Genomic DNA, 25,584 nt, shown 5'->3' with positions numbered 1-25,584 from the left:
CTTCAAAACTTCTACTCAGAATTTTGACCTTTGACTTCTTTGACCTCTGACCTTGATTTTTGACCTGTATTGTACATTTTGCTACCAAATGCTGCTCCTTCGCCATTTCTAACCCGATTTCGATTCCGTTTGCTTTATGTGATGGCACTAGGTGAGGGCTTCAAAACTTCTACACAGAATTTTGACCTTTGACTTCTTTGACCTTTGACCTTGATTTTGACCTATATTGTACATTGGCTACAAAATGCTACTCCTTCGCCATTTCTAACCCGATTTTGATTCCGTTTGCTTTATGTGATGGCACTAGGTGAGGGCTTCAAAACTTCTACATAGAATTTTGACCTTTGACTTCTTTGACCTTTGACCTTGATCTTTTTACCTATATTGTACATTTTGCTACTAAATGCTACTTCCGGCGGGGACATATATTACGCACCGCGTAATTTCTACTTTTCCTTGTTAAATTTGTGAAAAGCACACAAATAGCAAATTTGTGAAAATAAAAACCTTTCAAAATATGTGCCGTATACAGTACCTATAATATTTTGTGTACACCCTTAACCCGTTGAGGATGGTATGATTTTGCTACAACACCCATTTCCCATAGACACCTGCCCGAGTACTGTAAAAGTGGTGTCTTTTGCGGTGGTTTTATTTTCGCGCTTTTCGCGCTTTGAGGTTGAACCGTGAATTTAACATCACGCGAAAATGTTTTGAACTCGTCGCTTGTTACAACGCTATCATTACCGACCGCGAATTTAAACACACGAGAAAAAGTTGCCACTAATGGAAACCGCGAAAGTTTCTGTACGCGAAAGAAACAACTTTTACAGTATATACTCGGGACTAGTCTTCAATGGTTAACTCTCTGTCAGTTCACCATGGATAATCATTACTTGACTTAGCAGACCTCCACCCATTCATGTTCCACTGCCATGCAACAGGGCGATATATATAGGCCTGTTCAATATGTATCGTTATACATTGTCATCATACTTGGCATTCGATTTTACTACCATATCTATTTACTACTAAGACATTAATTTTCTCTTATGTATCGTTATACATTATCATCATACTTGGAATTCGATTTTACTACCATATCTATTTACTACTAAGACATTAATTTTCTCTTATGATGAACTTTAAATGAGAGTTTGAAGACAGTGAGTAAACTTTGACATCAAACCGTGTCAGATATATGGGGTATCAGGATGAAAATGCAATGAAGGCATAATTTAATTTGCAGATAAAACAAAAACCCAGCATTAGTGCTTCAAAATAGTTCTAAAATATGAGTTGGGGATAGAAACAACCAATGTAAAAATTTGAATTAGTATAACCGATGTTAAGCATTGTCAAATATACAAAATGTGAACAAAAGTTATAATAAAAATGTTTGCAGATTAAACCATCTACAGTTATGGTTTATTGAGAAAAACAGAGATATCCCCTTATATTTTAGGCTTTATTGCAAAAATTTTATATGGGAGGATATTTTGTGATACAACTGACCTATGCGTGGTCCTCAGCATCAGATGTGATATCTTGAATATTTTTTTTAATCACTGCTCCCAAAGGTAAACATCCCAGGACCTTTAAGGAAGAATTGTCTGTTTGTTTGTGGGTTTTTTTTTCAATGAGATAGATTGAATATTTGACGTGGGATTTGCATGTAAACTTACATATATGGCTGTCTTTGCTTTATGTAAAAAAGAAATGAAAAGAAAGTGAACTTTTCCCATCTGAGTATATTGGAACTGTTCAAGTATTCCTTGTGTGCTTTCTGATATATTAACACAGAAACAGACTAACTCTAGATGCTCTGATGTCAAATTTCAGATCTTCCTACCACAACTTGGCTTCTGAAGTGCCATCGTTGTTGTTCTTTCCCTTTTCCATCTGATCATTAGGAAGGGAGAGGGCAAAATGTCATTTAATCTTGCCGTCCAGGATCCAGGAAATAACAGCCTGTGTGACAAACAGGTCACTGAGATTAGAAAAGCTTTGAGCATAGTTCTGGGAAGTGACTCACTGAAATTCCAAGTCAGTTGATCTGTGGATAATTCTGAAGGCAACTTGAACTTTTTACATTTTATTTAGAAGTCCATTGTGTCATATAATTTGTCTTTCTATTTGCTGCTTTGGATTCTATCTTGCAGTCATGTGTAGCTATTTTATAAGCATATAATGTACTTCCAATCGAGAAGTATGTGTACTAGTAAATGATTGTACAGTGTGTATGGGTGTGTATTTGTGTAGATATTTCATTCAGTTGATGACAGAAAATGCCTCTAGCTCTAGATGCTAGTCATATCATTAATTATATCAAAATACACTTTGGGAACTTCTGTAAGCAACTGAACATAACCATAGTGTTGAGTATAGTGGATACAATGTTCACACAAAAATTTCATTATTTTTACCACTGTTGCATGCAGGCATGTACGTGTCACAAAGTATAAGCTCACACACTTGTTTTCCTGGTTGATATGCATTAACAGATTGTGGCAGTATTTTGAGTGACATTTAATCTATTGCGATCATTATTCTAAGGTGTCAAATGTAAAAGGAACAGATTATGTTGGAATTGAATTACAAAAAAAACCCAAACATGGTTAAAGGGTGTGTACAGTTCTGGTCGAGGTGAAAATTTAGGCTTTAATATTTTGCAATCAGAAACCACTCTATGAGATGTCAAAGAGCATGCAATTCTAAGGGGTATCAAAAGTTTTGAAATGGCTGAGATATCTAAAAACAAGGTGAAACAAAGAGATCCTGATAAAAGTGGGGCATGTCGCCTTTTATTATTATCACACTTTTGGATATCTCGGCCATTTGAAAACCAATTTTCATCAAATGAATGTTGAATCCTTCTTAAAATTACATGCTTTTTCATATTTCATATGAGGTTTCTCATTATCTTACTTAGGAATATTCAAAACATGAATCTCCACCCCAACCAGAACTGTACAGTCCCTTTAACATTTAAATGTTTTATTACAGCTCTATGATTGAATCCGATATTTACTACGGTAATGATTGATTTGAATTTTGTCCCATTGAGGACGGTTTGATTTTGCTACAAAGTACACCCCTTTCCCATAGACACCTGCCCGAGTATACTCGGGGCTCGTCCTCAGCGGGCTAATATTGGTCTCATATTATATCTCCACATTGACAGTTCATCCTAGAGCCGTTGTCCTTCACCCCAGGACCTGCAGGAGAGCCCCCACTCCTTCCCTACAAGAAGATAAAGCTGGATTCTGATGGACCAGTCCTCCGAGATATGCCCTTTGACCTTGACAAGAGTCATGTCTTTGCGATGACACCCAACAAGGTATGTAAAATGCAATGGGTGCACTTACGGCTAATTACTCACATTAAGAGATCTTTGTCTTTCATGAAGAAGTGATGGTTGTGAAAGAACAGGAGCAGGGTGTATTCTGGGTTAGGATCGATATATATGTTAGAATGTGAAACTCAACATGAATTAAATATCTTATGAAATGTACTCAAACAGCTCATATGGAACATACAGTTTGGCATCATACAGACTTGTCTAAATGGCAGAACGTGTATTTTGATCTGTTCAGCCTTAACACCCTCATACACAGGGCCAAAGTTTCTTTGACCCCTTGCAAGTTTACATTGCTTTAAAAGCAGTTTAGTAATCATGAAGACTCACTTGTGTAAAGGTCACGAGACCGTCTGCCGTATGTTATAGTGGCGGGAATGCTGCATGACAATTTATTTTTGTGTTTGTGAGAAGTACAACAAAGATGATAGATAGCATTGGCAATCAGAGACAGTTAGAGATTGGGATATAGACAATGGCATTGCAATGTGGTCCATCATCATCTCCATCTCACAGGTGTACAAGATTGGCCTGAGGACATGCGACCACTACACCCACTGCTCAGACTGCGTCACCTCCAACGACCCCAACAGGTGCGGCTGGTGCGGCGGGGTCTGCACCACGCAGGCGGAGTGCGAGAACATGGACGGTGCGTCGGGCGATATACCAGAGGAAGAGGTGGACTCAGAAGATGGTCCCGAGTGGGTCACAGATGCGTGTGCACCGGTTATCTATGAGGTGAGGATCATTATATGCCACCCCATGTCTTGCTTGTGTGTCTTGGTGGTGCATATGTTTGATGTACCGGTAGGGTGCATTACTTTTCTTTTGCATTATTCACTTATCTTCTGTCATACCTTGTCACATGTGTTCAGATGATATGCACACTTAAGTGCCAATTGATGCAATGTAAATGAGCTTGTACAGTTGTGTCTCTGAGTGGATGAATTGAATTTACAAAGGCATGTTGGTATTTTTAATTCCATCTAGAATTGTCACCTGACTGGCAGAAGGGCCCTAAGGCTTGCGGTCTAGAAAAATCACAAAAAATTGTGAGATCGCTTCAAATGAAAGGGCTTTCAGAAATCTGTCAAATCATGTCAGGAACAAAAATTTGATTTTGGAGTGGAATTTCATGCAAGGGCCCTTCTGCCAGGCAGGCAATGATCGATGTAATATGTGATGATGGGGATGATGATGATCCACAGCATTTGTATAGCGCCATATGTTGTAGAAACATTACAAAGGCGCAGACTCCTCCAAAAGAGTTAGCAATTGAATGCCTGGTGAAAAATGTGAGTCTTGAGTGAGGCTTTGAAGTCATCCAGTTTGTCAATTTCACAGAGAAAAGATGGGAGTGAGTTCCATAGGCTCATGCAACATGAGCCCGATTCATGTGTGTTATTAGGTGTATATCTATGAACATGCAATTTTACACATCAAGTGTGTTTTACATGTGAGTATAGCAGATGAGCAAACACAGGTGTGACATTCATTCATATGTTTGTGAGTCCACACTGGTATGTATATGCAATGCTACACACTGGCACTGGTCCGACTGTCCCTGACCGGTAAAAATCACTGTCGCACCAGTAACTTTTTCAGGAATGGACTATTAAAAGATGGAAAATCTGGGCACCTACTGGTCTTACAGACAGGTTGGACCAGTAGAAAAAATGGGTAGTGCATTATATAAGTTTACATAAACCGACAATAAAGTGTGTCTCATGATGTGTTTCTCCCATCACCTGTGGTAGGTGTCACCGGTCTTTGGCCCCCTTCAGGGAGACACCGTGGTCCACATCATTGGTGACAGTCTTGCCTCCGACAGCCCCAATGTGAACATCACGCTCAATGTCACCGTTGCTGGCCAGCTTTGTGATGTCATTATGAATGTCAGCAACATCACACAGTGAGTCAGATACAACGGTCTTCTTCACGAAAGAGACACCAGATATTTTACAGCAACTGTGTCAGAACTGTCAGTGCTTTGTGGGTTATGCGCTCCTGAATTTTTGAGGACATTTTTTATTTCTCTTACACCTCTCACATGACCTTCCAGCTAGGAGTCATGGAAAGATACAAAGTTACTATAACAGTGATTGTAATTATGATCATAATGATGATGAAAAGGAATAACATAAGAGATCAACAATCATGAATGAAGAACAAATTCGACATTAAATGAAAGCAAGAGATTATTAAGCCAAGGGGTTGAGGTTGAGTTCCATACTATCAAACTGTGCACATGAAAGTTAGCCACATCTCTTTCCGTTGCATAATTTAATCAAATTATTCTATATCTGAAATGCTAGCTGATGAATGTGAATGAACTTTATTTATTTTCTAGTGATCAAGAAATGAAAAGAGAGACTGCCAATGTTATAAATGTTACTTTCCCTGATATGAAACAGTCAAAGCCAGTTTGATTCAAGCACTGACTGTGTGTGATCATAACAATTTGTTTCCTGCTGTTTATTTCCTTTTCAGCATCGTGTGCGTGATGCCGCCGGTGGAAGATCCCGTCCAAGGCCCGGCAGTGGTAGACGTGCTGGTGGACATGAACCTGGACCAAACCTTTGCCATTGGAGGGACAGCTTCCTCTGAGCCAAACTACATCTACTCCTATGTGGTAGGTGCTTCATATGAGGCTCTTGACCCTTCAAATCCTAGGGTTACCCTAATTGCTACAGAAAGTGTCCCCTCCATGATCTGGCATGGTAGAGGATGATAGTTGCTCAAGGCTAGTCTTAGTTGTAATGCCAGTTACATGCTGCAGACGTCATTGTGGTGTCATTGTGTTGCATGTTTGCCACTATTGTTTACCAGAAGTGCACACGGGTTGACCTCTCCTGACCTCCAGCATATCAACCAATTCCAACCGGAAATTTGTCAAGAACTCTCTGTGGTGACACATGTACATGTAGCAAGTTTCAAGATGTACAGTAGTGTGATACTGATCAAACTCTTGCATTGCATGTGCTTGCAACAGCTTTTAAGGCCTCAATCTGCACACCAAGCAGCAGTCCGTTATTGTAACGTCAATGGTCCGTTGTTTTGCTATGTCGCACCAAAAGGAACCATACATTGTATGTCTGGTTCTGCAAAAAAATCAATAATTTTGGTAAAAAATCACCAAAAACTTTATCTTATGTCAAAATCAAGAGCAGCAAAATCACCAGTTGAAGATTTATTTTGTAACAAAATTATTAGTGGGGAAGTGATATTGTAACAGAACCAGACTTGGTTCCTTTTGGCACACCATGGCGAAAAACTGGACCGTTGCTGTTACCGTGCTCGGTATGCAGAGGCCTTTAATGTGGCTGACACTCATAACCCATTTGCTCCACCAGGGTACCAGACTAAGGTTCTGTTTCACTAAGACATTGCAATCATGACAACATCACTTGTGTTGCTATGACAGCAACTTAAACAATAAGCACAGCTGATTGTTTGCTGCCATGAAAATTACTGTTATTGCAATTAGTAAGTTATTGTTTTATGAGGTACATGCCTAATAGGTACATGACTGTCTCGTCATCATCACCAAGGTCTTTTTGGTCCTATGTTTTGTAGGAGCCGGTGTTCACCCACTTCAGTCCAATGGCTGGGCCATTGTTTGGTGGAACGAACCTCATCATTCACGGGAGTGGGCTGCTGGCAGGGAACACGAGGCGGGTGACAGTGGCCGGGGTGCCCTGCCACGTGCACAGGTCAGTAGCAGGAGTGGATCCAGGAATTCCGTAAAGGGGAGGCGCCTTTACAAAATTAAAGGAGGCGCACGCCCCATTTTTTTCTTTTTATTTCTTTTGTTTTTGCAAAAAAATAAAGAGGGGGCACGCGCCAGGTGCGCCCCCCTCTGGATCCCCCACTGAGTACTAAATAGCTCCATATGTGGCCTAGTGAGTGAAATGTCTCATTTTTGTAAGTACCAGGTCAAAGTAGCTTTAGTCTACAGGTTTGATATAGCAAGTAAAACAGTCCCGAGACAAGAGTAGTAGATTGAGTCTATCTCAACATACTGGAGTGTAAAGCTAATAAAACAAAATTGCCAGAAATATGATTGTTAAATCATTGCAAAACCACCTCAACACACAATAACAACCATGTTCAGCTAGAGATCAGTTACCACAATTTGACTCAATATCCTGTGTAGCAGTCGGTGACACGACATTTGCTCCTTTGACAGTTCCTCCAGTTTTATTCGCTCCAAGGACTTATAGTTGGGAGATAGGGCTGTGATAGGGTTGTAGGTTTAGTTTGATGTGAGGATCAGCATTAGGGTTAGGGTTATGTTTGTGGTTATAGAATAAATTCATGTTTGATTATGGCTCATAGCATGCAGATATTTCATGGGAGCAATTGTCATAGGAGCAAATGTCATGGAACCATAGCAGGCATCACATCACGAATGTCACGATCGATGCCCACTTTGTTCTTATCCCATTAGAGTGACTGCCACCAAGCTCCACTGCACCACCCAGAACACCAGCCAGCCGACATCTGGTCCAGTGTTGTTGTCTTTGGACAGTCTGGAGTTGCCCCACGCACTGGCCTTTGAGTACAAAGAGAATCCCTATGTCACTGACTTCTCTCCAAAGAAGTCCTTTTTCAGGTGAGTACTAGCTGGTATATGAACCGCACAGATTATATTATCATACCACAGTTGAGCTCAATAAATGAACAATAACTTTATAACAACCAAGATTACTGAACAAAATGACCAAAAACGGCTGAATTAAGATGACAAGCTACTGGCTAGTGCACACAAAATTCAATTCAGTACTTTTCTTCATGGCACACAAAGCAGTTTCATGTTCCTCACATGTCCAACAGTTAGCAAAGGTAACCCATTGAGGATGGACTGACTTTGCCACAACACATATTTCCCATAGACGCCTGCCCGAGTATACTCGGGACTCCTCCTCAACGGTTAAGAGCAAACACAAAGGTACAGTGGTACTTCTCTCTTGAAATATTGCCATTTTCCCTGGACATACTTTGACGTTAGAAGTTTTAGGCACAGCCAGTACTCTCGGTGCCCTCTCACAAAAGCAAAATTGTTGAAGTTTTGGATTTGCTAATGCTGTATCACCAACCTCATTTACAGACCTCCTATCTTAACATACCTCCTATCTTAACATAATAAAATTTGATGGTAGTATAGGAATGCTTGTTTGAAAGTCGTGTACTTCTCCTCATCCTCAATTCTAGAAAAGTAGTTTGAGGCTGTCAGGAATTTAACATAGAGTGGATAATCTATGACTTATACATCTATAAATTTCCTGCATAATATGCATAAATCTTCCTCAGTTGTATGAGTGCAACTCGATGTTGCCTGTACATGGCTGACTGTCCATTGTACGTGTGTTCCAGCAGAAGTGTTCATTAAAGGACAAGTTCATCTTCATAGACATCTGGGTTGAGTGAATGCGGCAATATTAGTAGAACACATCAGTGAAAGTTTGGGGAAAATCCAACAATCTGTTCAAAAGTTATGAATTTTTAAAGTGTCTGCGCAATCACTGCTGGATGAGAAGACTACTACAGCGTATGATGTCAGATGCATGCGTACAACGATATAAGGAAAATAAAAAGAGAATTTCACAAAACTTTACTTTTTGAAGAAAGTGCACATTTCTCCAACTTGTTACTAATGTATATTAAGGGTAATATTATTACCACTGCCTTCTAAAAGAGAGAAGTCGAGTGACCTATTGTTATGCGAGAAAAGTGAAAATATATTGAATTTCCCTTATACTTTCTTTATATCATTGTACACATGTGACATCACAAGCTATGGTAGTCTTCTCATCCAGCCGTGACTGAGCAGAAACTTAAAAAAATTGGAACATTTGAACTCATTGTCCGATTTTCCTCAAACTCTCACTGATGTGTTCTACTAATATTGCTGCATTCACTCAACCCTCATGTCTATGAAGGTGAACTTGTCCTTCAATGTCTTTATGTACACCTTCTCCTCTTTTGATCCCATCCAAACTTTGCCTGCATCTTTTTGGGACTCCTTCCAGTGGTGACATTCCGCTGGAGATTTCGGGCTTCAATCTCCACCTCGGCCAGTCTGTGCGTATAGAGGTAGAGGCGATCAGTGAATCTGGCCACAGGGTCAGGGCCAGCAAGGTAATGTCCACATCTACCACACAGCTCCAGAGTTGTTTCATTTGTTTGTTTGTTTGTTTTTTGTTGCTCTGCTTTTATTAACAGATTTGAGAAAGTCAGTTTAAATGAAAGCGGTGTATTAGAACAACAATGATGACAAGGAACATGTCACAGGACAATACAGAAGACTAGATGACTACTGTAAAAGTGACAATTTTCACACATTTCATGCAATATGAAACTATAGCTCAGAAATAAAAGTGCACAAATATGTTTGCTTGTGATATGTAGAGATATTTCATCTCTTTGACTCCTTTGAATTAAAGATACACAAAATTAAATTTACCAGGCCGGGCATAAAAAATTATTTGTGAGAAAATGTCCACTTTTACAGTACCAGAATGTCAGTCATAAAACACAAGGTGTTCGATTGTCATTCCAAATGATTGCTATTTTCACTCAAAAACATCTTTCCTGTGAACAAACTCCTCCTTTTTAATATTGACTCTCCAAAATTAGGTCATCATCATCTTATTAACATGGCACTTTACACCTCTATGTCAAACTGATCACCATATGCACTTTTATCTCCCTTTTTACCCAGGATTGCACACTGCCTACCATCCCTGATTCAAATGCCATACCAGATTTAGTCAAGGGGGCACTGACATGCCCCGCCCCAGACCTCAGCGACTCCGGGCTTGTCACCACCCCTGACCAGCCCATAGTAGCCAACCTTACTGTCATGTTCCACAAGCGCGTCCTCCAGCCTATGTCCAAGGATGGCCAGATAGCGTTGCCGCAATGGGAGCTCTTGTACTACCCAGACCCCATCCTCGACGAGTTTGAAGAGAAGATCTTGGTTTTGGACCCAGACTCTCCGTCCATCATTATCCATGTGAGTACTAGATGAACCTCTTGTTGAATATATGACATGGTCTGGTATACATACGATGATCCAAAAGCTTAAAGGCACTTTGGATAACTCCTGCTTTGAGATAAGAGTTTTTACATGAATATGATTAGCATACTCACCTTGGCCTTATGGAAAGTGATATGTTTCATATTTGTCAGTGAGACATACAACAAAGAAATGAAATATTAATGCAAATTTTGTCAGTGTGATAAACATACAACATTTTGATAGTGTGCTAATATACGATCAAACTCTCTCTTAAGATTCTAATACATTTCAGCCTTGACATATGATGTCCATAGTTTGAAGGAAATGTTACTGCACCATGACATAATTATCCTCATATCAAAAGCTTTAAAATGTTGCAAACTGGGTTGTGGATGTGACATTTACTGTTAACTTTCATGTTCATTATTGCACATCATTTAAACAATTAATGTGTAATCTATCACAGCACTTAAAACAAGAGCATTTGTTAAAGAGTCCTTTGAATCTTTAGAGATAAACCACAACTAATTTAGGGCTCCGAACTATATTCTCTGTTTAATCTGGTGGCCCATTTTGGCCATTGAAATTGTTTAATTTGACATGTTGGTGGCCTGAAAAAAAGCAGTGGCCCAAAATGTAGGAAACTTAAAAGTCTATCTTAAACTTTAGTTGCCCAATCTTGCCGCCAGAAGTTAACCTTTGTGAAAGTTTTAACCATTTTGGTAAATGGCCCGGGAGGCCCATTATCAATTTTTTAGTGGCCCTGGGCCACTGAGCCATCACTGGTGTCAAGCCCTGCATGCGAATATTTATTGGCATCATCTCACAGACACCAGGATAGTACATGCTTTATCCTGAGAGTGACCGCTAAGGCCTAGGACAGACTTTGACTGCATTTTTTTTATATTGTTGGTCAAATATGCCCTTTCTAGGGAGAATACCTGGATCTTGTGAGCAACAAGGACCAGGTCTTAGTCACTGTAGGTAACCAGCAATGTGCCATTCAAGAACTTCAGTCAACCTACATCAGATGTGACGTTCCCGCTGAACTGCAGGCATCCACAGATGACTCGAATTTCTACGAAGTCCAGGTAATATAATATGCAAGGTTTGTTGTTTCTTTCTCCCATAGTTAGCCTTTAGAATCATTACCTAGCCTATGATATAGGCAGAGGATGCAGCTATTGTCTTTGCTGTTACGCTAAACGTCTGATGCGGTGAGACTACGAACAGTGGAAGCATCCACTGCCTATATCCAATGGTCTTGCTTTAGTCATTTTTTTCTTATTATCTACTATGAATAAGTCAGACACCAGGATAGTACTTGCTTTATCTTGAGAGTAACCTCTTAAGGCCTGAGACAGATTTCAACCGATTGACCAATTCATAGTTGATAATAAGAAAATGAAAAACTGCCTCTGATTTATAGTCGATAATAAGAAAATAAAAAACTGCCACCAATTATTCATAGTTGATAATAAGAAAACAATGAGAGGATATCGGTGTGTGCATCCACTGTTCGTAGCCTTGCCACGTCAGACGTATCACTTACCAAAGATAATAGTTTCGCCGCATGAGATGTTTAGCGTAACAGTAAAGACCATAGCTGCATCCTTCGCTTGGATTATAGGCTTATACTTACCATGATAAAGGCCTTGTTAATTCTCCTTGGTAACACAAGTGTCGTATTACTTTGCATGTCTAATGGAACTACTTGGATTTATGTTTGGTACCGGTACTGTCATACCCAACATACATGTATCTGTCTAAATAATCTGTGGATAAGTTTATCATGGCAGATCCTATTTGTGGTAAATCTGTTCAGGCAACACCATTGATTTGACAAACTTCGAGCTCACCAAGTGGTCTTTTTTGGTAGATAATTCTGCTTCAGGTAACGTTACACATTATATATACTGATCATTCTGATTTGATAGCTTTCCAGTATGTTTGAAAGAGACTAAATTTTCAGCATTCCAATCAGTAGCTTTCATGTGGGCCCCTATTAGTATTGGTGAAGCTATTAAAAGCTATTGAAGAGGGTAGCTGGGTGGAATTAAGTTGTGTATCATACAATTATTCTTCTCACAGGTCACCATTGGAGGTGTGCAGGAATACAACGTTGGCATGTTGCAGGTGCCCAAAAAACCGGGGCCCCCGGCCCATGTGGCGGGCACCATCATTGCCATAGTGGCCCTGGTGGCCGTGGTGCTCATCATCATTGTGGTTGTGGTGCGCTGCCGGTACAAGTCCAAGCGACGGGCCAGCATGCCAATCGACAACACTCATGCTGCCTTTAATGCCATGGAGACAGCAGGGGAAGTACACCTAGCAACGCAGGGTCCAAGGGTAAACAGTAAGGGAAAAATTGTCATCTATTGTTTTGAGCAATCCTGCTTGTTTCTGAGTGATGACTCATTTTTTTAATACTTTATATTACCCGGTAATTCTCTTAAAACTAGTAAAATAAACTTCCACTGTTATTACACTTGATGGCTCTGCTTTTATACGTACAGCTAGTGCACTCCCATTATCATGAACATGGTTATAACAAAATTCCGGTTACAACAAAGTAAAAATTCAGACTGCTGCTTAATCCGCTCTTATATGTTTTTTAATTGTTTATTTGTTCAATTATAATGAAATTTTGATGTAAGAAAACTGCTGGTCCCGAGGCCTTCATTATAACGGGAGATGATTGTATATGTGCGGGTGCAATCGCATATTATGTTGAAATAAAGATCATGTTTTAGTCTTGAGATTGGACAAACCGAATGATGTAGTGGAGTTCTTGTCTTCTTTTCAACAGCCTACCTCACCAATCCAGGCTCACCGATAGACGGAGCAATGCCGATTATGCAGCGCCCTCTACTGGAGCAAATCAACAACGAGCTGGCTGCCGAAATCAGCCAAGTTCTTGTCCACGAGGAGAGTATCGGACTGGGCAAAGTGCTAGGCTCTGGTGTGTATCATTTCCCCTCTGATAAAGGGTTTGCATGAAAATCTGTTAAGATATGCACTGGCAATTTTCACATAAATTCTTGTCACAGTTGTTTCCACTTTTAATCTAAGTTTACAGTCAGGTAAGATTTTTTTTTGTTTTTTTGCTTTGTTTCTTCTGACAGTGTCTTTAAAAGATAAGAAAAAATGGTAATAATGGTATCTCAATTGCAAACATTACCTCTGCAGGCTTTGACTTTTTGTCATTACATGTCAGTTGTGTTACGATTTATTGGAAGATCTTAAGGTCAGGACCTACATATGGGAAGTAAAGAAATAGAAAGTGTATGGAAGAAATTAATTTCATTACATACGGTGTAGGTGATTCCATTTTTATAAGATTTTCCTTGATGACAACTGACAAGACTTGGCTTGGTCATTCTTTTTCCTGTTTGAAGCATATATATATAATACTTCAAAAATCTTTTAAGAAGCAGGAGGATCAGAACTGAAACAGTGATTGTTGAAATATATACCCTCTATTTCATGTCTGGAAAATGGTTCAAGATTTTATAGAACTTGACACAAGAGTCCCTACAGAAATGCTAAAAAAAAATAAAAAAATAAAGATGAAGTAGGGCTGTCCAGCAGTGCAGGGCACTTCAGAGAGCAGTGTTTAAAATTAAGAGGCCACTATGGGTAAAAAATATATTTTGATTTGTGATATTGATATTGGTATTACATTTGTGATATAGATATCGATATCATATTTGTGAAATCTATATTGATATGTTTGTCATGTATTTCAAGTATAATTTTGGGGGGAATGACATCACAATTCATTTATCACTGTTAGATTAAACATTACGGTGGTGGTAACTTTGCCCCCTCTGACCAATGACATCATTATCTCTCTCTCACCACAGGTCACTTTGGGTGTGTCTATGCGGGCAAGCTGACCCAGGACGGCAAGGAGAACAAGGTGGCGGTCAAGTCGCTGCACCAAGGTAGCCTCCACGAGATCTCCTGCTTCCTGAGGGAAGGGATCATGATGAAGGACTTCAAGCACCGCAACGTCCTCGCCCTCATCGGCGTCTGCATCAGCAGCGACACCAACATGCCCTACGTCATCCTACCCTTCATGCAGAATGGTGACATCCTCACCTACGTGCGCGACCCCTCCAACGTGAGTCCATCAACAATGCTTATGGTGGTTTCCTCGTTTCAAAATCACAGAAGTTTTACAGCTTCATTTATGTAGAAAGAGATAGATACAATGTAGAAATAGAAACATAAATATAGAGATCCAGTATGTATAGCAGTATGATTTCTACATTTTCAGATATGGACTACTTTCGGGGCATTGTTAATATCATTGCCCCTTAAGATCTCACCTGCATGCTATCACCTGAGGAGCTTGTGCCGCGAGGGTCATAGTATGGAGTAGAAGCAGTCCATATGAAATTTTTGAATATTGATCTCAATCGCACTGGCCACTTCACCCACTGATATATCGTAAACAAACTGTCATCTGTTCTGCCAAAGGCGCTGCATCGCAATCACTTCAGACCAGGGCTACCTCTCACATTACGGAAGCCAAGCAAGAACAGTACATGTACATATCAACCGCAAGGACCAAAGGGGGCAGTTTAGTACTCTGTGACAGTTTGGGTACTATGGGGCAGTTTAGTTCTATTTTGAACAACTGAAGGCAGTTGCTGAAATTATGCCCCCAATTTCAACAACCAATCAGAATCGAGGACTCAGCAAATGAGATAAATAGTATTATGCTTGTCCTGGCTTAAAGCCTGGCCATTAACCAGTGCCATGAAACGACTTTAAAAAATATATACAAATGTACTATGTTCTTGTCCAAGGTGTACAAATGGTTGCTAGATAAGAGGGAGTGAAAGATCTCAGATACTGTAAACCTTACAATCTTGACCCTGATAAAAGAGCAGGAAGGAAAAACCTCACGGGAAGTGGAAATGGTATAAATGACAGTGTGGTTTTTCCACTGTACACCATAACCAGATGTGAGAGGATAGTCAGGAAGGATGGACAAAAGGCTAAAAGAGAAATGAGGAACATGAACCTTCACCTTTGACCTTTGCACTCTCCTTCAGGAGCTCACTGCCAGGCAACTCTTGGAGTTCTGCCGTCAGATCTCGGAGGGCATGCAGTACCTCTCCAGCCTCAAGTTTGTCCACCGCGACCTGGCCGCCCGCAACTGCATGCTGGACGAAGACCTGGTGGTCAAGGTGGCCGACTTTGGCCTATCCAGGGACATCTATGAGAGGGACTACTACAGCGCCAAGGACCGCTCGGCCAAGCTGCCAGTCAGGTGGATGGCTATGGAGTGTCTCGAGAGGAACATCTACAACACAAAGACGGATGTGGTGAGATATGAGAGACCCTCTGTCTTGTAGCTAACTTTCTCTCACCAAGTACCAAAGTGATGATGTCACAGTCTTTTTGTTATAGGTTGGGTTGGAACCAGGTGCGTGCATAAATACTCAGGCCAGGTGAGGTTGTTAAGAAGCAGTTTCCATGGCGATGAATGGCTATGACATCACACTTTGGTACTTTATGTGATATCAAACATGACCAAAATAAGTGACAACATAAAAGTCAATAAGCTGGCTTGAGTACTGCGCATTCTTAATGGCACTGTGCATGCATTTTATGGTATATATAAGCATGACTTCAGTACAAAAATAGCTTGTGATCTCATTGCAGACATAATGGCACTGAGTAACTGTGTGTATGAATAATATTGGTAGCAAACATGGGGAAAGTATGGTAGCCAAAATACATGACATTACAATTTCCTTTATTTTTTTTTCTGTTTACCCCACTGCCTGTGAGAAACTGAATTTGCCATTGCCATCTGTATGTGTTGTACATGTAACACTCCGTTCATATATTTAACAGGTTAATAAACTTTTATGAAGTTTGTATGGGATATACATGTACAGTCTTAGATAGATCATAGAGTGATAAAATCACAAGGAAACTACTCTCATATTTTCAATGTCCTCAGTGGTCATTTGGTGTGGTGATGTGGGAGCTACTCACCCGAGGAATTGTCCCGTATCCGACTGTGGACAACATTGACATCCTAAAATTCCTGCACTCTGGAAATCGATTATACCAGCCTGACCACTGTCCAGATCACGTGTAAGTAAAGTGTGGAGTACTGGACAGCTAAAGTGCACTGGTAGACACATCACAAAGCAGACAGGCATAACTTCTCCTTCATTTCATTGATTCTCTGCAGTGACCCACTAAAACCTGCAAAAGAAAAAAACAAACAGTATCTATGATGCATTTTTTATACAATGTATCTGCATTGAAGCAGAAAAATGTACAAGTGATATGTGAGTAATTACCTTCGCCAAGGGAGGAGGTTATGTTTTCATTACCGTTGGTTTGTTTGTTAGTTAGTTATTAGTTTGTTTGTTTGTCCGTGTGCAAAATAACTCAAAAAGTTGTGCACGGATTTAGATGAAACTTGCAGGAAAGGTTGAGAATGACACAAGGAACAGATGATTTAATTTTGGTAGTGATCTGGAAATTTTTATGGATTTTATGAAGGATTTTCGATATTTTGGCAGGAAGGGTCAATGAACTTGGGAGTTCAAGCTGCGCATTTTTGAGGTTTTCATACGTGCACTAAAGTGCGTGCTCTAGTTTCTGCTAGGGCAAGGTGCGCCGCGCAGCTGAGGGTTTATGACGTAACAAAGGCTTCTATATTGGGAAATCGGACGATTTTTCAGCACGCATACGTATGGGTGGAAATCACTGATCTCTATGGAAGAGCAAGATCATCATTGGAAAGTAGCTGCTTGGTGGCGGTCTGCGCTCTCAGAGCGCTTTTCTAGTTTCATCTTTTTTTTCTTTCCACTCACCTGTAATAAAAATACTCATTCACCAATGCTCGGACCTTTCTTAATGCTTGAGTGTATCCATAGAATCTTGTTGATAACCACCCGGGTGAGATAAAGATATATCTCTCCATATCAAATGCTGTAAGCATATTGCAATGCGAGTTATCATTCTCTTCAAACTATGAGATACCATTCATACTGCTCCACCAGTGGTTTGTAAATGTGCCTTGGCCATTGCAACCTGTGAGATACATTTGTGTAATGGTGATGCTGAGAGAATTTATATATTTTTTTTACCACATGGTACTCTTTGTGACTTTGGTTCCTAACATCCAGGTACGAGGTAATGATGTCCTGCTGGTCAGTGAGTCCAGTGGACCGACCCAGCTTCACTCTCTTGGTGGACAAACTGGATGAAATACTCACGGTCAAGAGCAAGAATCCAGTCGAACGCGAGCAGAGCGACACCTACGTCAATGTCCCCGGCACGTCAGGCGCCTCGTCGTCATAGCTTCTTCTCGTCTCGACACCGGCATGGGAGATTGTAGGCCCCACCCTGATGGGACCAGCTGTCTGCTTATTGTCTTCCTGTGAACTACCTTCATTAGCAGTCTTAAGAAGGTGTTTATGCCTCAATGCTCAGTTGAAGCCCTGCGTATTGAAAAGAAACTGTCTCGACAACTTTCTGAATTAGATGTGTGCAGTGGCCTCCCTATAAGTGCCTATGAATGTAGGTGGTGATTTGAACAACCGAGTTCTGACAAGCTGATTTCGTATACTACTACCTACCACTACGTACATAAAAAAAAAAAAAACGAACAAAAGGAGGAGGAAAAATAAAAGAAGGCTTGACTTGACTTGACCTGACCTCAGGCACTGCCACCAGGTGTAACCGTTAGGGAAATTTGTCTGTTTTTGTCTCCGGCAGTGATTCCGGTGTTTTGCTTGTGATGGCCGCTCTTAACATATAGCCTAGCCGTTGATCATAGTAACAGTAGTTGTGAGTGCAGTTAATGTCACATGCCTCATCACAGGGCCTTTTAGGATGTCTGCTAACATTTTCTAAACTCCTACGTAACCCATGAAAGCCACAAATGAGGATTACTGCCCTGTTAATTGCATTCTGCTTCAATCAGAATTTGTGACGTATAGGGCCCCATATAAATGATTTGGTGGTGTTGTTTTTTTCAGTCTCAAATGTGTCTGATACTCCAGAAAACTGTCCAGGACATTTTCATCAGCACACACACACAGATGTTTTATGGTATTTGTGTTTGAAAGTAATTTGAACCATGAAAAACCTTAATCGTCAACATCAAAGCCTCACTATGGTTGCAGTATTGAAAGTTTTTATTTTTGTATTTTTGTATTTTTGTATTTTTTGTGACAGACTGAATTTAGTTTGAAAAGTTGGCTATGCACAGTCCCATACATTGTACATTCTTTAGATAATTATGTGGACTTGCAAAATTGAGGTAAAATTGTTTGTTGAGGAATACATGTAGATCTCCTCTGATTACAAATAAGCAGTACCAGGAGGGATATGAATTATGTATCATGGACTAACATGATTATATTTTCAGGAGTTATATATGATTAGCTGTTAGATCTACAGTCCTTTTCATGGATGCACTTTTTAATCAGCAGAGAATGCATGGTTGCTGCAGGAAAGCAAAGTTTTGTAATTATTATATATCTCTCTCTATATTTTTTAATGGTTTCTCATGGACATATGTTCCAGCACAGTTGGAGAAAGTTTGCCTTCTATCCATGCAGGAACAATTGTACCTTTGCCTCAACATTGCCGCACACATAGTCGTGCTGGACACAGTCTGAATATGTAACAGGTGGCCACCGCTTGATTTCTGCTCCAAATACATGTAGGTACATTTTGTAGGAGGAAAAGATAATGATAGTGCACCCACACTCACATGTTGAGTCTAGGAACTGGAGTCTTGACTAGCGTGGTATATTTGTATATATTTCATATATATATATATGCATGTAAATATCAGTACTTCTGGGCCCCGTTTCATAAAAAGTTGATATGATAGCAACTCCTGCTGGAATGGCAATTGTCATGACAATGACAAGAATCCAGCTTCCTGATTGGCTGTTGGTATTGGAAGTTGCCATTCCAGCAAGAGTTGCCATCCTAACATCTTTTATGAAATGGGGGCCCTGGTCTCTTTTGCACACATATTACATGCACAATTACATTTAGTAACCAGTCAAGGGGAAGTGATATAACACTGATGGCGAAGCAGAATATAGTCTGGTACATGCTGTACCATGCTGTGATGTACAGAAATAGAAATGCCAATGCTTCACTATGTGCATGGTAGTATTAAAGCAAGTAGTAATTGTCAAGGAGGGCATTGATTGAAATTACCTGGTATAAACATGATGTAACTCTGGAATAGTTGGAAATTTTGCAAGGGCTTAGTCAAGTTATATATACAGTATATATATATATTTTTTTTTTTTTCTTACATCATAGCAGAATTACCAAGGGTTGGTAATCTATGCTGACAGCTGATCTGATCAGGTGCATAATTTTGTTTTATAATATGGTTAAGAGGAATTTGTGCCATTTGATAAAGTACTTTAAAAGTGGATATTTTCGTGTGAGTAATTTTTTGTGCACGGCTTGGCAAGGTGAATTTCGGGTGTTTGTAATTCTGCAGAATCAGGACATTTACTAATATTACCGGAACATATGGCATGCAAAAATATCCGCATGGTTTTATTTTCGCGCTAGCTTCTGGGTGCACGAAATGCGCGAAAATTTCCACTTTTACAGTACACTGTATGGTACGTTAAAATGTAGTGTCCCATATGGCAGTGCTACTGGAAGTTCACCGAGTGCCTTGTACGTTGTCTTTCTATGTCTGAAAGGTCACGACTTATAGTACTACCATCTCGTCTTCGTACACGGCAAAATGCAATATAGGTGCCCTGTCTCACCAGAACTCTTGCCAGCATTTTTATTGAAATCAATATCAAAATAAAATATCAGAAATTGGACTCAAAACTGAAATGTTCAGGAATGCACAAACTGCATCAGGAGGTCAGCACACTTTCACTAATGGGGATCGACTGTGTGGCAGTTTTGGTGAAGTATTGTAAGACTAGTGATTTGAACATTTCCACGTTCAAAAAACACCAAGATGAAACACAAAGCCAAGATCACTTGCTACGTAACATCATTGGGACTTTCGGTGTACCTTAAGACTTGATGACAGTTGCACATCCAGTGAATAGGATTTTGTCAGACACGGCTCTTGCAGAGTGACCTAGGGCCGAGTCTATGCTCCTTCCATTGTAATTATGAATAGATAATGCATTTCTTGCCTCTTCTGCCTTAAAAGATAACGTGAAAAGTATTTAAAAATATTGGAAAAAAAATTGAACACACTACTTGCATATCGTCGTTGGGGTGACAAGACCTTGTATCTGCAGTGTTGGTGAAAATGACTTTTTTGCATTTATGGTCAAATAATCGTGTCCTGTCCAAATCCTAGCTGGGTTACCCCAAAAATGAAGCCACCATGGCATGTCAAAGGAACGGCTGTCCCATTCGGTATAGTGCTTTGGCTGCCATATTTTTTGGCTCTCCTGAACATTTTACATTTTGTAGATACGAGGTCTTGTCGCCCCAGCGACAATTTGTACTTGTACAGGTGTAGATAGGAATAATTGCAAGTGCTTGCAGCTTTTACAACGTCTGCAATATCTGTACCTCCTTAGAGATGCTCTATCGCTCTTATATTTTACATTGCTTTGTATATGAATGAGCAGTTACGTCTTTGTTGTGCTGAAACTGATGTACATTTTGCTATTTTCTAGCCCACCATTGAGTATTTTAATGGTGCAGTTTGTATTTTTGTTGTTTAAAAGGTTGAAGCGTCTTTCTCTGTGCTACTAAAATTTATGCAATTATCTCATAATGCAGGTATACAATATTGTCTATGTCAATGATATGTAAGTTCTTGTGGTGGGAGAACAGGAAAGAGAGTTGACTATACTGGTTCAAGACATACTTTTTGGTTTGAACATAATGGATGTACAGGCCAAATGGCAAGACGTCCCTGTCAGGTGGTTTTGCAATTTCAAATGATTTATCTTTTTACTCATTTTTTAAAAATTTATTAGGTACTGAACAAAATCTTTTGAGTACTTACAAAAATGTATGTCTTTTTAGTAATGAATCATTCCATACAAATAATAAAAGTGAAACTATATATTTTAGTATATATTTGAAAGATTATATTTTTGTATATATCATCTATGTATCCTTTTTATCAATGCATACTAAAAAGAATCATGTGTATTGATAGATTTACATGTGTCATTTCAGAGGTAAAATGCTATGCGTTATCTTGTAACCATGTCTGAGCTTACAAATTGTATACTCAGTAATTTCAAAGCATAGTCCTGCATTAGAATATTCTAAGCAGTATTTGATGAATTATCTGATATGGACACTACTGAATTTAATGCATGTGTTTGCATTTTGTCAGCATATATGTCTTTGCTGCAGTACAGTAATAAATTCATATCATCTGAGACAAGCTTCTGTTTCTGCTGATAAATGACAATCAGAAGTTGAAGGCGAGAACAGTATGGTTATTACACTTACACACACTGCTAGATATACTCACACACATTCCAAACATCTTAAAATCATTAAAGAAAAGGGAGATACAAAACATCAGGACAAAAAAAGTTAAATAAAAAAATAATAAAATACATTATTGCAGAAAAAGAGCAATCACACTCAAACTGATCTTTAAAAAAAAGAAAAAAAAGAGTAGTGTCCTTACAGTCAGGTAGCGAATGACAGTTTGAGATGCTCATATAACATATTAATGTCATTGGCTGTCTCGGGACACATTTGTCAGATATTTCTTCCGGTTATTACCACTTGTAGCCAGTTTTCTTTCTGTTTGTCTGTGTGTGTGTGTACATGTATTTGCATTGAATCGTCTATACAGGATGTGTGAATAGCCGTGCATTAAAAATGTGTATTCTCATTTGCTCAATTTTCACTGAGCAATATGAGAGTGTAAGGAACGGAACGCATAGGCTTACACCTGTATGTATCAATATTCCCAATAGGCTACCATAGTTAGGGGCCGGGCAACAATACACCATATTTGGTCTTGTCTGTTGCACAAACATTTGCTAGTACTAGTGTGTGAACTCTTGCCACAAGTCACAAGCACACAAACATCATACCTACTCAAATGCAAGTTCCTCCTTTTTTTCAGTGCAGAGCCAACTTCAAAGTCTGGTAGAAGTATGTTAACTTTGTAAAATAGTTTATGCCTTCTCTAGATAAAGATTATAGATGATAGTAATAATATTGGATGACTTTAATTCATGGAATACAAGGGAATATTGCACTCATTAGGACCAATATTGCAGTCATCTTCGATTCGTGCGATATTGGCCCTAACTCGTGCAATATTCCCTGATTTACCATTCACTGCCATCCAATATACAACTAATTCTCTATTAGATTCTTTGCATTCTAATTGGAATAGACTGGAATCACTTTTAATTAAATGTTCACCTCTATTCCATTTTCTTTCTCCAGCCAAACTTTCAAAAAATGACATATCATGCACCAGGTCATTTCATTGGCATTTACTAACAATTTATTGGTTGGAAACAACAGTAACAATCGAACATTTCAGAGTCCTTACAATAACGATACATATCTTTTGTCAAAAACACAAATTCTGCATGCAACTGAACATAACTGTACTTTCCTTTTTTCTTTTGTAAGGCATTGGAATCATAACCTTTGCTGTACATAAAAATTGGCCCTAGCAACTTTTGTAATGAGTGAACAAGTAAATATACAGTTAAGTGCTATTATACAATATGTACAATATCAACTCATATCTACACACACATTCAATAGTCAAGAATAAATCTCAGAAGAATTTGGTGACTATACAGGGAAATTCTATGAGGGCCAATAATTTACTTTCCATGTCAATTGTGAAAGAATATCTGTGTTCAGTTCAAATTCAGATCATTTCATTTTCTTCTTCAAAGAAATTTCTATGTACAGGTACGCACTAGGTCTACATAGCAATATCTTAAATTCATGTGTACACGGTGTACATTCCTTACTGCAACTCACATACCATGGCCATACATGTCCCACTGTGTGAATGGATGTCATCTGAGTAGCATAGATTTGTACAAAAATCACTTCTTTAAGACAGAAGATTCTGCATATTTCTCTACAAATAAACATAAAAACATGAAAGAGGTGAGTGTTAAGTTCTATGAGTCTACGGTCTGTTCTAACATTCATTCAAGTTAACACCATGAGTGCCGCACCCAAGCCATGTCTTAATCGTATACCCAAACCTTGCTAAATTACAGGTCTTTGTAATGATAACCAACTACTAACCACATGTGATTGACACAATCCATATACCCACGCATACACTGACAGATAACTCGTCTTACGACTGCCACACTGAGAAATCGCTTGTCATGCATTTTGATTGATTGATTGATGGTCACCGAAGGGAAGGCTTATGCATCAGACCGATTCTAAACAGAATCAGCGTGAGATGAATTTGGTGTCACAAGACATCCATAATTACTGATACAATGAATGACTCCTTTTTTTTTTTTTTCGTATAAATCCCTGCACATCGTAAACTTGTGATTCGCCATGGCTGGTACCCTACCTTTTATTCATGACTAAGACAACACCAAATGGGACGAATCATGAGTACAAATGGTGGAGCCACTTGAGCGGAACAGTCTAAAAAGGGACACTAAACCAATGGTCCTATGTAACAAGAGCAGCTCCGTGGGAGAGAGATGAACAATGTTGGAAGGGTTGCTTACAATCGTTTCTCTGTCATTCAACCTTATGGTAATGGTGCAATCATGAATGGAAAAAAAAATCACAAATAAAGATCAAACACTGTGGTCTGGAAGACCCCCCCCCCCCCCCCAGAAAAACAAACAAACAAACAAAGAATGATACCTTTTGCATCTTGTGAGTTGCAGAAACATGGAAACATTTTGTCACACAATCACTTTCAATCACGTACCATTTTGTACCAGGCTTTCAGGATGTCCCGAGTACAGGTGGGCTTAGCTGAAAACAATGGGACCATCGGTCACTTCAGATTTGATTCGTATGATTCTGATCAGTGATGATGTGACAGCAGCAAAAACAGGTTGAACTATTCTCCTTGACAAAGAAAGCTCCGCCCAGCATTCCACAAAGTCTGTCGCTACTCAAATGTCGGGGACAGTCTTTGACATATTTCCCAGATGAATTTTGTGCCCTTGTTTACTCTTACTGGAGTTGATGAATCGGTACATCCAAGCACTTTTAGGTCTGACGTCACATGAAAGTATTCCCAGAAATACAATAACGAACCTGCCACCACGTTGACTGTTATTGTCGGTGAACAAAATGACGGGAATAGCTCACCTGATGATGAACTTGTATTCTTACTTTAGTTTTTCGCTTTCCTTTCTAAGTTCACAACATTGTATTATGCCTTTAATATTGTGTTGGGAGAATTCCCGCAGGAAAAAAAAAATAAAGAAAAACGTAAAAACCGAAATACAGAGATATCAGGTCGTGAAAGTGTATTTTGCTTTCAGTTGAAAATCATTCATGTCAGTATTCAATTGTCGAACTGTTGGTCTTAAATATGCAGCTTCTTTCCCCAGATCTAACTGGTAACCTGGTTATAAAAATTCTTCTCTGTAATATTGCAAAATATTAGTTAAGTTTGCCATATATACATTTGTCTGTTGTATCTGCTGTGTTTCTCAACCATACAATGATACTTTACGCTGGCTAATACAGGAGTTTTAACACTGACTTGGGTTTTGTTACATGTATCTTTTTAGAATAAATTGTCTGGCATTTTCCTTGTTTAATAAAACCATATATTTAAGCTCTTCATAGGAGGTGAAGTGGTATTTTCCTTCCCTGCACAACATCTCTGCTTAAGATTAACTGAAAAGATTAACACACTTGTAATTGTGACATGCCTGGTAATAGGACTTCTAAAAATGACAAAATACATAAATAACTATTTGTGGGCTTGACGTTCTCTAAAACAATTTGGTTTTAAAAAGAAAGTCTTTTAAAAAATTCACCTCAATGGGTGGAAAAAGTCAGTTTTCTAGGTTGACAATTTCTCTGAATTGTGTACAGTCTCACAGAATTAGCTTTGCAAATGACCGGTACATCTTATTTGTATTAGTCAGTTTTTCTTTTTTTCTTTTTTTTTTTCTTTTAATCTAAAAAGGATGGCTATTGTAACATTTCTCTGCACTGGTCTGACCTTGACATATTCAAAAACCACATT

At 39.2% G+C, this 25,584-nt stretch overlaps 1 protein-coding gene across 1 annotated transcript in view; it reads left to right on the top strand.

Annotated features, from left to right (window-relative positions):
* LOC139743479 (hepatocyte growth factor receptor-like) overlaps nucleotides 1-17,723 on the top strand; it is a 39,541-nt gene extending 21,818 nt beyond the window's left edge. Inside the window, exons 5-19 of the mRNA XM_071653961.1 lie at nucleotides 3,185-3,340; nucleotides 3,875-4,096; nucleotides 5,116-5,270; nucleotides 5,849-5,990; nucleotides 6,935-7,071; nucleotides 7,809-7,973; nucleotides 9,391-9,499; nucleotides 10,083-10,376; nucleotides 11,315-11,473; nucleotides 12,474-12,738; nucleotides 13,192-13,344; nucleotides 14,249-14,508; nucleotides 15,449-15,721; nucleotides 16,366-16,502; nucleotides 17,549-17,723. Of these exons, the coding sequence (XP_071510062.1) occupies nucleotides 3,185-3,340; nucleotides 3,875-4,096; nucleotides 5,116-5,270; nucleotides 5,849-5,990; nucleotides 6,935-7,071; nucleotides 7,809-7,973; nucleotides 9,391-9,499; nucleotides 10,083-10,376; nucleotides 11,315-11,473; nucleotides 12,474-12,738; nucleotides 13,192-13,344; nucleotides 14,249-14,508; nucleotides 15,449-15,721; nucleotides 16,366-16,502; nucleotides 17,549-17,723 (2,802 nt within the window). The remainder of the gene's footprint in view (nucleotides 1-3,184; nucleotides 3,341-3,874; nucleotides 4,097-5,115; nucleotides 5,271-5,848; nucleotides 5,991-6,934; nucleotides 7,072-7,808; nucleotides 7,974-9,390; nucleotides 9,500-10,082; nucleotides 10,377-11,314; nucleotides 11,474-12,473; nucleotides 12,739-13,191; nucleotides 13,345-14,248; nucleotides 14,509-15,448; nucleotides 15,722-16,365; nucleotides 16,503-17,548) is intronic.
* The last annotated feature ends 7,861 nt before the right edge of the window (nucleotides 17,724-25,584 follow it).

The sequence above is a fragment of the Diadema antillarum genome, unplaced genomic scaffold (genome assembly GCF_040938485.1).
Source record: "Diadema antillarum isolate AM-2024a unplaced genomic scaffold, OU_Dant_1.0 seq00001085_RagTag, whole genome shotgun sequence".
Classification (NCBI taxonomy): Eukaryota; Metazoa; Echinodermata; class Echinoidea; order Diadematoida; family Diadematidae; genus Diadema; species Diadema antillarum.
Note: the sequence above shows the minus strand (reverse complement) of the source record. Positions and strands in the feature narration are given on the sequence as shown.